This window comes from Lolium perenne, chromosome 5, assembly GCF_019359855.2.
Source record: "Lolium perenne isolate Kyuss_39 chromosome 5, Kyuss_2.0, whole genome shotgun sequence".
In the NCBI taxonomy this organism is placed as follows: domain Eukaryota; kingdom Viridiplantae; phylum Streptophyta; class Magnoliopsida; order Poales; family Poaceae; genus Lolium; species Lolium perenne.
In genome coordinates this window covers 146933610-146947148 of record NC_067248.2, presented here as the reverse complement: position 1 = coordinate 146947148, position 13539 = coordinate 146933610, and the positions used below count along the sequence as shown (strand labels likewise).

The following is a 13539-nucleotide window of genomic DNA, read 5'->3' as shown; positions in this document are numbered from 1 at the left end:
TCGAAAGTTATGCCTCATGAAAATCATAATAATAAAATTGTTACTACAGCAAATTCCATCCAATTTAGAATTAATGAGAATATAAGATTGATGGCCGAATTGCGTGCTAGGTGGGAAAGAGAAGAAAATGAAAAAGAAGATAATATAGCTAAAGTTTGGACTATTACCACCACTAGTAATGCTAATGCTACACATGTTGCTGCACCTCCTACTATTAATGGTAAAATAATTGGTGTTGGCAATGTTTCCACTTCAAATGCAAAGCGCGAGAAACTGCCTGAAACTGCTAAAACTGCTGAAACTGCCTGTGATAAAACTGCTGAAATGTTTTCCAACATTGGGGATGATGATCCCATTGCTTTAGATTATAATGGTTTAAATTTTGATGATTGCCACATCTCTGAAGTTATTAAGTTCTTACAAAAACTTGCTAAAAGTCCTAATGCTAGTGCTATAAACTTGGCTTTCACAAAACATATTACAAATGCTCTCATAAAAGCTAGAGAAGAGAAACTAGAACGCGAAGCTTCTATTTCTAGGAAGCTAGAGGATGGTTGGGAGCCCATCATTAAGATGAAGGTCAATGACTTTGATTGTAATGCTTTATGTGATCTTGGTGCAAGTATTTCTGTTATGCCTAAGAAAATCTATAATATGCTTGACTTGCCACCATTGAAAAATTGTTATTTGGATGTTAATCTTGCTGATCATTCTACAAAGAAACATTTGGGGAAAGTTGATAATGTTCACATTACCGTTAACAATAACCTTGTCCCCGTTGATTTTGTTGTCTTGGATATTGAATGCAATGCATCTTGTCCCATTATATTGGGAAGACCTTTTCTTCGAACTGTTGGTGCTATCATTGATATGAAGGAAGGTAATATTAAATGTCAATTTCCTCTCGAGAAAGGTATGGAACACTTCCCTAGAAAGAGAATGAAGTTACCTTTTGATTCTATTATTAGAACAAATTATGATGTTGACACTTTGTCTCTTGATAATACTTGATACACACTTTCTGCGCCTAGCTGAAAGGCGTTAAAGAAAAGCGCTTATGGGAGACAACCCATGTTTTTACTACAGTACTTTGTTTTATTTTTGTGTCTTGGAAGTTGTTTACTACTGTAGAAATCTCTCCTTATCTTAGTTTTGTGCATTGTTGTGCCAAGTAAAGTCGTTGATAGTAAGGTTCATACTAGATTTGGATTACTGCGCAGAAACAGATTTCTTTGCTGTCACGAATCTGGGCAAAATTCTCCGTAGGTAACTCAGAAAATTATGCCAATTTACGTGAGTGATCCTCAGATATGTACGCAACTTTCATTCAATTTGAGCATTTTCATTTGAGCAAGTCTGGTGCCTCAATAAAATTCGTCATTACGAACTGTTCTGTTTTGACAGATTTTGCCTTTTATTTCGCATTGCCTGTTTTGATATGCTCGATGGATATTTCGATTCCATTGACTTTCAGTACCTTTGTGCAATGTCGAGAAGTGTTAAGAATAATTATGTCACCTCTGAACATGTATATTTTGATTGTGCACTAACCATCTAATGAGTTGTTTTGAGTTTGGTGTGGAGGAAGTTTTCAAGGATCAAGAGAGGGAGATGATACAACATGATCAAGGGGAGTGAAAGCTCTAAGCTTGGGGATTCCCCAGTGGTTCACCCCTGCATATATCAAGAAGACTCAAGCGTCTAAGCTTGGGGATGCCCAAGGCATCCCCTTCTTCATCGACAACATTATCAGGTTCCTCCCCTGAAACTATATTTTTATTCTGTCACATCTTATGTGCTTTGCTTGGAGCGTCGGTTTGTTTTTGTTTTTGTTTGTTTGAATAAAATGGATCCTAGCATTCTTTGTGTAGGAGAGAGACACGCTCCGCTGTAGCATATGGACAAGTATGTCCTTAGGCTTTACTCATAGTATTCATGGCGAAGTTTTTTCTTCGTTAAATTATTGTATGGTTGGAAACGGGAAATGTTGCATGTGGTAGTGTATAATAAAATACTTGTAGAACATTGAGCTTTGATAACTTGATTCTTTGCAAATGTTTTGAGATATTTAGATGGTAAGGCTTGCTGGATAAATAAGTTAAAATTAGTAGTGGATTGTTGTCTTTAAGCTTGTGCCGTACTACAAACTCTATTTAAATAGTTGAAGGCATAGTTGGACTTGATAGCTTTCCATGTCTGAGAGTTCATCGTAATAACTAAGTTGTGCTGAAGGTCGAGGGAGCTAGCGGGGTACTTGTGCCACCGTGAACGGCCCTCCTTGGAGTAAATTTTAATCATGCTCTTAATGATGAACCTGCTAGTTGTTTGCAATAAGCTTGTGAGTTCTTTTTTACTAATGTTAAGCTACGGTTTTTGGCACTTCCACCATCCAAATTTGCTAGCCTCTTCGGTACTGTGCATTGCCTTTTGCTCACATTGAGAATTGTGCATACTTCGCCGGTACATCCAAACCCGTGGGAGAAATTTCTCTTGTTCTCCTACACATAAGCCCATACATCTCCTCAAAACAGCCACCATACCTACCTACCACAGCATTTCCATAGCTGTTCCGAGATATATTGCCATGCAACATCCATTTTACATTACATGCCATGTTGTCATTTATTATTTATATATTGCTTTGCATGATCATATACAGCTGATGTGTGGTTTACCCATGTTACGCTAGATCATTGCACATCCTGCTACACCAGCGAGAGGCATACAGTTTCATACATCATGTTTCATTCATTATGAGTTATTTGTACCAAAAAGTGTGTTGTCATATTAGGATGTTGCCCCTAAAAATGAAAAGAGCCGTGGAGGCCAGCAAAAAGAAAAAAAAAAGAAAAAAAATGAAAAGAAAGAAAAAAGAAAAAAAAAGAGAAAAAAGGAAAAAAGAGAATAAAGAAAAAAAAGGGGGCAGCATTACTATCTTTTAGCCACACTTGTGCTCATGTTTTAGCACCCGCATTATTCATAGTCAGCATTTGTGCTCATGTTTAGCACCTACATTCATATGGGAGAGTTTTCATGTTTTACTAGTATAACTATATGGGGAATTTACACTATAGAACTTGGGTTGTATATTCCAATGATGAGCCTCCTCAAAAGTGCTCTAGGTCTTCGTGAGCAACCAAGTTGGATGCACCCCCACTAGTTCCATTGGAGAGCTTTCATACACATATAGCTCTATGTGCATCCGTTGCATGGCAATCACTACTCCTTGCATAGCTTCGATCATAAGGCTTCCTCTTGTCTAATGGTCATTTACAGCTTTGCAAGCCTTTCTTCCATTTGGCCTTCCAAACCCCCATTAACGTTCTTTATGCCATAACATCCTGGTGCTAATACCAAATGCGTGCGCTCACCGGTTGAGTAGACTTCGAAACAGTTGATTCATGACGTTCATGTTTATGTTTACTTGACTGAATCCTTCTTATGTTGTGAAAATTTACTTGATGCTTGGAATGAAGGATAGAACTTCTATGCTGAATGCTTAATACATCTTTAATGAACTTTGTACGGTTGCATGTCTTTAAAGCAATAGTTCATGAAAACTTCTAGCTTGTCTAACTCTTGCATTATCATCTCTTATATCAATATAGATACTTGCTTTGAATGATTTGATCTCAGCTCATATGCTTTACAATAGTATGATCAAGGTTATGATGGCATGTCACTCCAGAAATTATCTTTGTTATCGTTTACCTGCTCGGGACGAGCAGAAACTAAGCTTGGGGATGCTGATACGTCTCTGACGTATCGATAATTTCTTATGTTCCATGCCACATTATTTATGATATCAACATGTTTTATGCATACTTTACATCATATTTATGCATTTTCTGGAACTAACCTATTAACAAGATGCCGAAGAGCCAGTTGCTGTTTTCTGCTATTTTTGGTTTCAGAAATCCTAGTAAGGAAATATTCTCGGAATTGGACGAAATCAACGCCCAGGGGCCTATTTTCACACGAAGCTTCCAGAAGACCGAAGAGTCAACGAAGTGGGGCCACGAGGCGGCCAGAGGATAGGGCGGCGCGGCCCAGCCCTTGGCCGCGCCGACCTGTCTCCTGGGCCCCTCGTGTGGCCCCGTGACCTGCCCTTCCGCCTACAAATAGCCTTCGTCGCGAAACCCCCAGTACAGAGAGCCACGATACGGAAAACCTTCCAGAGACGCCGCCGCCGCCAATCCCATCTCGGGGGATTCAGGAGATCGCCTCCGGCACCCTGCCGGAGAGGGGATTCATCTCCCGGAGGACTCTACACCGCCATGGTCGCCTCCGGAGTGATGAGTGAGTAGTTCACCCCTGGACTATGGGTCCATAGCAGTAGCTAGATGGTTGTCTTCTCCTTATGTGCTTCATTGTTGAATCTTGTGAGCTGCCTAACATGATCAAGATCATCTATCTGTAATGCTATATGTTGTGTTTGTTGGGATCCGATGGATAGAGAATACTATGTTATGTTGATTATCAATTTATTACCTATGTGTTGTTTATGATCTTGCATGCTCTCCGTTATTAGTAGAGACTCTGGCCAAGTTTTTACTCTTAACTCCAAGAGGGAGTATTTATGCTCGATAGTGGGTTCATGTCTCCGTGAATCTGGGGGAGTGACAGAAACCTCTAAGGTTATGGATGTGCTGTTGCCACTAGGGATAAAACATTGATGCTATGTCCGAGGATGTAGTTATTGATTACATTACGCGCAATACTTAATGCATTTGTCTGTTGTTAGCAACTTAATACTGGAGGGGGTTCGGATGATAACCTGAAGGTGGACTTTTTAGGCATAGATGCATGCTGGATAGCGGTCTATGTACTTTGTCGTAATGCCCAATTAAATCTCACTATACTCATCATAATATGTATGTGCATGGTCATGCCCTCTTTATTTGTCAATTGCCCAACTGTAATTTGTTCACCCAACATGCTATTTATCTTATGGGAGAGACACCACTAGTGAACTGTGGACCCCGGTCCATTCTTTTACATCTGAAATACAATCTACTGCAATTGTTCTACTGTTTTCTGCAAACAATCATCATCCACACTATACATCTAATCCTTTGTTACAGCAAGCCGGTGAGATTGACAACCTCACTGTTTCGTTGGGGCAAAGTACTTGGTTTGTGTTGTGCAGGTTCCACGTTGGCGCCGGAATCCCTGGTGTTGCGCCGCACTACATCTCGCCGCCATCAACCTTCAACGTGCTTCTTGACTCCTACTGGTTCGATTAAACCTTGGTTTCATATTGAGGGAAAACTTGCCGTTGTACGCATCACACCTTCCTCTTGGGGTTCCCAACGGACGCGTGCTGTACGCGTATCAGCGGCGTGTGCCATCTAGAGGCGGTGGCCGCAGGTCAGGTGGGGCTGGCGGAGGCGTGGAGGTGGCGGCGGCGTGTGCCAAGTGCAGGCGGTGGCGGTGGCGTCTGGATGCATCGTCATATCTTTTTTCCTTGAACCCTCTTTTTTTCCTTGATGATTACGGCTTCCTGGGCCTCTTGGGCCTAAGTTGAACCGTTTAATCTTAGCCGTCAGAGCAATTCATACCACACCCTCTGTTAAGAGTGGTAAAAGGTACCGTAAAAGCAGCCTTCAGGTAACGTTTGTAGGCCACACCCTCTTATTAACGCAGTAAGCCAGAAATTGGAGCATGCTACCAAACGCGGAAATTGGAGCATGCTACCAAACGCGTTCATAGTGACCATGGCCTAGGTTGCATGTTGTGCTCTCGACTACGATGACAATTCTAAGCGTAGCTACACTTCCCATCCTTTCCAAATTTTCACCACAATTGACATAAAGGATGCTCAGCAAACATGATTTCTAGTCCTAAAGACAAAACGAGTGCAGATGTGTCCATGCATTGATTTGTAGTCCTGACCAATCACTTGGAACTAGTCACAGCTCACAAACACAAGCTGATCATTAATCGAGATCAGAAACTTCAGCCCCATTTATTCTCTCGAAAAAGTGCAAAGCTTTGCATAACTTGTCATTAACAAAGAAACGACAACCTGCAGAATCATAGGATGTTACAAAATACTCAAGAAAAAACAATCAGTATTCCACTTCACATATCATTGGCATGTCATACAAAAACAAAAGAGGAAAAATGCTTAATACAGCTATAAACATAGACACCAATCAAAAATTAGGACGGGTCCAAAAGGTAATAGAGCATTGTGCCCAGTCACACATAGGAACTGACAAGGAGTCCTGAACAACTAAATCAGCTAATCCATTTGGTAGCTGTGTCCACAGTATACATATACCACCAATAATAGAATCAATAATAGAATACATAATCTTTTCCATATATAAAACAACATGAATATCACGGTACGATCTGTGGCATCACAATTTTGGCATTGCAACTTAGCATGTCTGTACAAAACCTGGTAGCCAGAATCAGGGATCAGGCTGCCCTTTGGGCTAGGTCTGGCGCCAAGGGTCTACGGGTAGTTCTGCCATTAACCTGGGATGTCCACTAAATAAATGTAACTCTGTTGTAACATGCCTCCTAGGAGGATTGTAAAATTCTGTCTTTTCGATGAAATGAAATGCAAAAGTCTTTCTTGTTTTCACGAGAAAAAAAAAGTTAGCATGCCTTATTTTTGACTACCTTTTCTTCATTAGAAGGAAATGCACGCATACAGATTCATAACACTCAAAATTGTCACATAACTTGATAATTACCAGTTAGGTTGCACAAACTCAGTTTTCTCTTCTTCAGAATTATACAGAACAGAACTCAAGAGTGTAACCAATGTTTTGCAGCAGATCAAACAAATTAAACAACAAACCAAGAATCGGACAATAGATAAGCCACTATAGTATAAACACGCAATTTTAGCGAAAGTACCGTCACCGTCAAAGCAAACAGCAAAAATTGCATGAATGATCAAATAAAGACAAAATAAAACCTCTTAAGAGGTATAACACTCATAGAGGAGTAAATAGATTCAGGGGCAACTCTAATTAACTGTGACCATTTATTACTCCGTCAATGATAAGCAGATATTAACTGTAAATATAGAGAGTATATTTATTGCAGGAAAGATTAGCAACTGTTAGCACAGGTAACCAAACATACGCGAGTAAAAAAAAAAACTCCCTGAGAACTTGCATATAAATTGTATCAGCATGTAGTTTGCATACTGTGGCACCATGAGGAACACTAGAGGTCACAGAATCCTTCAAGGCAGATATCATGTTGACATACATCTTCCATGAAATTAAACTGTTTAGCATGTTGACATACATCTTCCAGAACTCAAGAGTGTAAACCAATGTTTTGCAACAGGTCAAACAAAAAAAATTAACGAACCAAGAATCAGACAATAGACAAGCCACTATAGTATAAACACACAATTTTACCCAAACTACCGTCAAGGTCAAGACAAACAGCGAAAATTGCATGAATGATTAAATAAAGACAACAAAATAAAAAGGTACTATACAACACTCAAAGAGCAGTAACTAGATTCAGGGGCATCTCTAATTAAATGTGACCATTTATTACTCCATCAATGATAAGCAGATACCATTACGGCCATTATGAACTGTAAATATAGAGAGTATATTTATTGCAGGAAAGATTAGCAACTGTCATCACAGGTAATCAAACATACAAGAGTAAAAAAAAACCATGAGAAGTTGCATATAAATTGTATTAGCATGTAGTTTGTGCATACTGTGGCATCATGAGAAACACCTGACATGCTGGGTTCCAACTATAAGTAAGCTAGAGGTCACAGAATCCTTTAAGGCAGATATCATGTTGACATACATCTTCCATGAGATTGAACTGTTAAGAAATTATGAATAACTTAAAAATCCCTAGGTAAGGAGTAAACTAAAATTAAAGCTCTCTTAAGTGTTTCTGTGATCACCAAGCAAGTATACTTGGCAAAAGGTACCAGCCTGCCTATCGGCAGTATAAAAATGATCACAACATTGAAAAGCACGGCATAGATTTATAATTCTAGTCAGCAATAATAATAACCCGAAAGGAACGCTCAGTTGTATAAAATGCAGTAACTATACAGACTATTAAGTAAAAGATGGAGCTAGCATGATGCAAAACCGTACTAGGGATGCTCACAAGCTGCAAAACTGTATCCCCAATCTCAACATGGCACATACATCAAATACGGTGATTGCAAATTCACAGGTGATTAGCCAGAATTCATGACCCCAACAAGGTAAACTGAAACAGAAAGGGCACCATAATTTAAACTAGTATAAGCTGCTGCTTGGCAGATCTATCTGAGGGAGTGAAGAGGAATCAAGCCTAGCCTCTTGGATCTGTTACACAGGAAACACCATATTTGGCAGATCTAACTCAGAAAGGATCAGCAACAACAAAAACTAAACATCCTTGTTACACACCAAAACCACCTGATCTGATCTGATCTGAATTGAGGAGGAGGAGGAGGAGGAAGCAGGAAGGGCGCGAGCGGACGGGGCAGGGGGATCAGGCGGAGGCGGAGGAGGCGGCGGTGCGGGAGCGGTAGAGCTTGCCGAAGACGTGGAGCGCGGTGACGAAGCCGATGAAGCAGACGGACATGACGAGCACCATGGTGGGGGAGAGGCGCAGGCCGGGGGCCTCGTCGGTGTAGAAGCGCAGCATGTTGCTCCCTCCGCCGGAGAAGCCGCCGCCCACGCCGGACGAGGAGGAGGTGCGGCCTGGGCGGCGGCGCATGCCGGCCGTCGCGGCGGCCGTGCCGCGGGGCCCGACGGTGGCCGGGCGGGAGGCGCCGGCGCCGCCGCCGACGGAGGACTGCGACTGCGAGGAGGTGCGGGCCATCCTGGACTTGGGTTGCGCCGCCGCCGACGGATCGTTTGCGCGCGTGTGTGGGGAAAAGTCTCTCTGGACTAGTAGAGTCGCAGCTGGATCTCGAGATAACAAGAGAGACGGGTGGATGGGAACTGGGAAGGAGAGCTGGATCCCACCTGTCAGTGAAATGTATTACAGATTTATTTTAGGTAATGCTACTGCCCAGTTTCCAAGTTTTTTAGCCATTTTATCGCTTCTTTTCTGTCACTGCTCGAACAAGTTTCACTCTCAAAAGTTTCACCGATCTACAGACTGAGATTTTTGTCGGGAAAAACTGAATCTTTATTAAGCAGTAGGATTTGAAATAAGCTCATGCTCAACTTTGCGAATAACTACTTCTGAACGTAAGAGCATTTATAACAGAGTCCGTAAAAATGAGAAAACTATAAAATAACAGTCAGTTTACGGGTTCAGTTCGTGAAATGACGCCGATCAGCAAGCGTAAAGGACACCAGCCCGAAAAAAAAATTACAGGCCTAGCCCGAAAACGCAACTTGACCCGAACGACCGAACTGAACGCGAGCCCTTACTTTGCGCGCGACGGAGATTTCATCTCCTCCCCTACGCGTCCAACCGCCGCCACGGATCTACGCGCCATCACCGTTTTCTCCAACGCCGCCGCCAGATCTCGGCGCGATGAGTCTCGATTCAACGCCGCCGGCCGCCGGAGCTAGCTCGCGGCTTCCGCCACCCTCTTCTGTGGTGGCGGTGTCTCACGGGGCGGGTGGAGCTAAGCTAGCCCTCGCCAGAGTTGCCACCCTGGTCGCGGCGACGAGTGTCAGTAAGCGGCGGCGCTCAGGTACGCACTTGGTCCCGCAATCAGGTGATGTGGGAACTGTTGCTCGGTTTTGTAGAGACGGTGACACTTCCTTCATGGATGTGTTTTTTTTCGAAAGGGTGGAAAATCGCCCCAGCTTCTGCATCCAAAGGATGCACGCGGCTTTTTATTAGATTATTCGCGAACCTTACAAGAAGCAATACAAAAAATCAACCTCGAAGCCACCTTACTAGACCTACAGTGGGATGAAGGGAGTGACAATACACCAACTGACATCATCCAAATACCAAATGCATTCCCAAACCGCCCAATAGCAGGTGAGAAGCACATCCAGTCAAGCCGACTCTCCGCGCATGCCAACGCACACGCCACAGAAGTTGCTACCGCCGTCTTCCTCGACTCCATCTTCAAGAGAGATCATCGCATTAACCTTGCAAGACCCGTCGTCGATGCCACCATGACGCCAGACGGCTCCGCCATCCTGCACGCATACATCATCCCGCATCTATCGTCGATACCCTGCAGCACCATGCCACCGAGCCTCAGCGCCAACAATGTGGTAGATGAATACCACTCCACCGACATCCGCCAACATCCAGCAGCTGCTCCAAAAACGATGCCCCAAGAGGTAGAACGATGCAGGGCGCGCCGCCATCGTCCGATCCGGGAGACCCGGGCCTAGGGTTTCCCCCGAAGCAGCACGAGTGAGAAACCGCAGACTGCGACGACGATGCCTTCAAGAAGGTAGCGGCGCGACACGTCACCATCGTCCGCCAACCGAGGTCGGAGCACGGTTTTCACGGGCAGCCGCGCATCCCCAACTCGCCGAGTGCAGTGCCAGGACGGGCAAAGATGACGCCTTCGACAAGGTAACGACGTCGACCGACGCCGCCATCATCCGCCAAGACTGAGGTCGAGGCCCAGATTTCACCGGCCGTCATGACACCCCGGACTAGATCACCAATGCCGGAAACCTGTGTGAGATCCCATGATCCCCCACACAGGACTACCAGCCTGACCGACCACCTCCGACGAAGAAGATGACCACCACCACCATGCCCGGGCCTGCTGCCCCAGGTTTCCTCATGACGCGAGGGATGCCCACGAACGCCTCCCTGCCGAGGAGGCAGAGCCACGACAGGCAGATCGTCACCCACCCCGGCCCAAACGGACCAAGATTGGACCCGATCCACGCCGTCGCCGCCCGCCGCCGGCAGATCGACGCCATAGCCGTCGCCTCCCTGCGCCGCCGCATCAAGGAGAGGCCGGGCAGACGCCGCCTCCGTTCCCTCCAGGTCGTGGGGGCCAGAGGATAGGCCGCCGCCGCCGCCACGCTCGCGAGGGCTTTGCCGACGGCGCTCCCGGCGACGGCGGCGGGGGAGGAGGGGGCCCTAGGGAGAAGAGACGGCTGCGGGGGAGGAGAGCCCCGGCGCGGCGCGGCGCCGCCGGCGCGAGGGCAGAGGAGGGTTAGGTCAGGAGGGTCTGGCCATTAATTGATGGTACTCTTGTCCACCGCGACCTCCCTTCATGGATGTGTTGGACGAGGTTAACATTGCCGCTCCTCCACTCACTCCGCTCGATGACGGTGAGGCGTAGGTGGTGGACGAAGATGGTGAGGAAGATGACGGTGAAGATGATGATGATGAGGAAGATGCTAGCGGGACGAAGAGGTCGTCGCGGTCGAGGCTAATGGAAAAAAAAGAGCCAACAACTACACAGAGTTAGAAGATGCAACCTTGTGTCGGGCTTAGGCCGCCGTGGGGTTGGATTCGGTCTCCGGCACCGATCAAACCAGGAAGCAGTATTGGCAACACATCGAAGATAAGTTCCATAAACTCATGCCTCGTGTTCGCCATCCCGTCGATCGCACATATCGATCCCTCCAAGGTCGTTGGAACGCGATCAAACCGGCATGTAGCTGTTGGGCTGCGGCAATGTATCAAGTTATGGCGAACCCCTCCTAGTGGCGCAACTGTTGACGAATATGTGAGTACATTGTTTGGTCAACTATTGTTTGGTGAGCAAAACTAGATGGTTTCATCTTTGTTTTGTCAATGTAGGACCGCATTGCGGATGCTAGGTATAGAGACATGGCCGGCAGCAAGGGCAAAAGCTTTACAATGAGACATTGCTTTTATGTGCTCCAACACCTTCCCAAGTGGAAATTGAGGGATCAAGAACAACCCCAAAAAAACCTGCAATGGTCAGCATGGATGACAGTGAGGATGAGAGAGATGGAAGCAACAATGACAAGCCTGAGGAAAACAAGAAGGTCAAATAGAGGTTGAAGCTTGAGGGGGAGGCGACATTGTTGAGGGACAAATTTGATCAAATGATGAAGTCCAAGGAGGCAATAGCGGTATTGTGAAAATCCTGGTTTTACGGGTTCGAATGGTGCTGTCGCGAAACAGAGTCCGCAAATCGAATACTACGGCCTCTAAACTACAGATTTTCGGTTTGCAATTTTACGGGCTCTTTAAGAGATGCTCTAAACCAAGCCAAAATAGTATTACGCTCAGTCCTAGAAAAATTTACAAGGAACATGACTAACTCTAACTCATCCTCCTCTAACTCGCCCTCCACCTTTACAAAAGAGCAGCATCTCCCTCTGATTTCTAGATGCATCTATATTAGCGACAAGTAATATGAATCTGGGAGTAAATGATCTTTTCGTCTTAAAATATAAGGCACATATATTTTTGTGACAGTCTTTAATACACAAATTTGATCACCAATATTGGAAATGTAGAAATTTTACTGTTGCACTGATCTTGCTGTTCTCCTTTATTTCATATATATTTGAACAAATTTTGTGAATATATTATGAGCACAGAAATCATTGTCAAAGTTGTCAAGTCGTTGACCATCTAAATTAGTATAGTTCAAGTCGAGCCTGGGGCTCAGTTTGCCCACGGAAGGTGTATGTGTTTTCTGTAATGCATTTCATTCTTGAGATCGAACCTCTTCTAAAATTTCTTGACATGCCTACTCTGCACGAGGTGCTCTCTCCTATTCGCTCGTGCGTTGGCTCGTTTGCGCACCTCTCTCTATGTAGATGATTCTGCGATCTTTGTTAACCCAGTGCCTAAAGAAATTCATGTTATGCATCGCATACTTACCCTTTTTGGAAAGGCCTCGGGGTTGATCATGATCACAAATCTTGGCAAAACCATGATTACCCAGTTGTTGTGATAATATTGACCTTCCACGTGGCTCAGCTTTACACCTTTCCATGTCGCTATCTCGGTCTTTACATGCATGTTTCATAAGCTATCGAAACGTGGTATCAACTGCTCTCTAAGGTTGCTTATAGTGGAGAGTAACTTAGTCTAGTAATATATGTCATATTACTAGTCTAAATTATTTTCATAGTGGGTAGTAACTTAGATGTTGTATCATGCAATGTGTCATTGATTATGTTGTAGGCTTATATTGATTTGGGATGTGTGATGTTATGGTAACATAGCTAGTTACGATCTCACTCTCTTTTTTCTTTTATTTACATGCCATGTCACCAAAATTCTTTAAGATGTATGATGTTACCACTTATATTACCCCCACACTATGAGTAGTCTAACTATGCAGACCTATAACTATGTACAAATATCATGGTAATTGTCTGCTGCTAATCTGATAATCATGGCAACATAATCTTGTAACTAGCGCAAAGAAAAGATCATTGAAACATTAACAACACGTGATGTAGCTTTGAAGCCCTCATCGAGAAAAATTCAGCAATTTAAACGGGGTAGAATTAATCATTTAGGATATAAACTATTTTGAATTTTTGAATATAACAATTAATACGATGCCATCATGAGGTGTAGATTCATTCATGCATGCATGCATTAGCTCCCTCTTATAGGGAAAATGCACAGACAACTTGGCACATCATGGGAGAGAGGGGG

General features: G+C 44.1%; 1 protein-coding gene across 1 annotated transcript; it reads right to left on the bottom strand.

The window, feature by feature from the left end:
* Positions 1-8156: 8156 nt before the first annotated feature.
* LOC127300183 (protein transport protein Sec61 subunit beta) lies at positions 8157-8922 on the bottom strand. Its single transcript, XM_051330267.2, has one exon. It carries the CDS (start codon positions 8821-8823, stop codon positions 8491-8493), a length of 333 nt encoding a protein of 110 aa, XP_051186227.1. The 5' UTR covers positions 8824-8922; the 3' UTR covers positions 8157-8490.
* Between the last annotated feature and the right edge of the window lie 4617 nt (positions 8923-13539).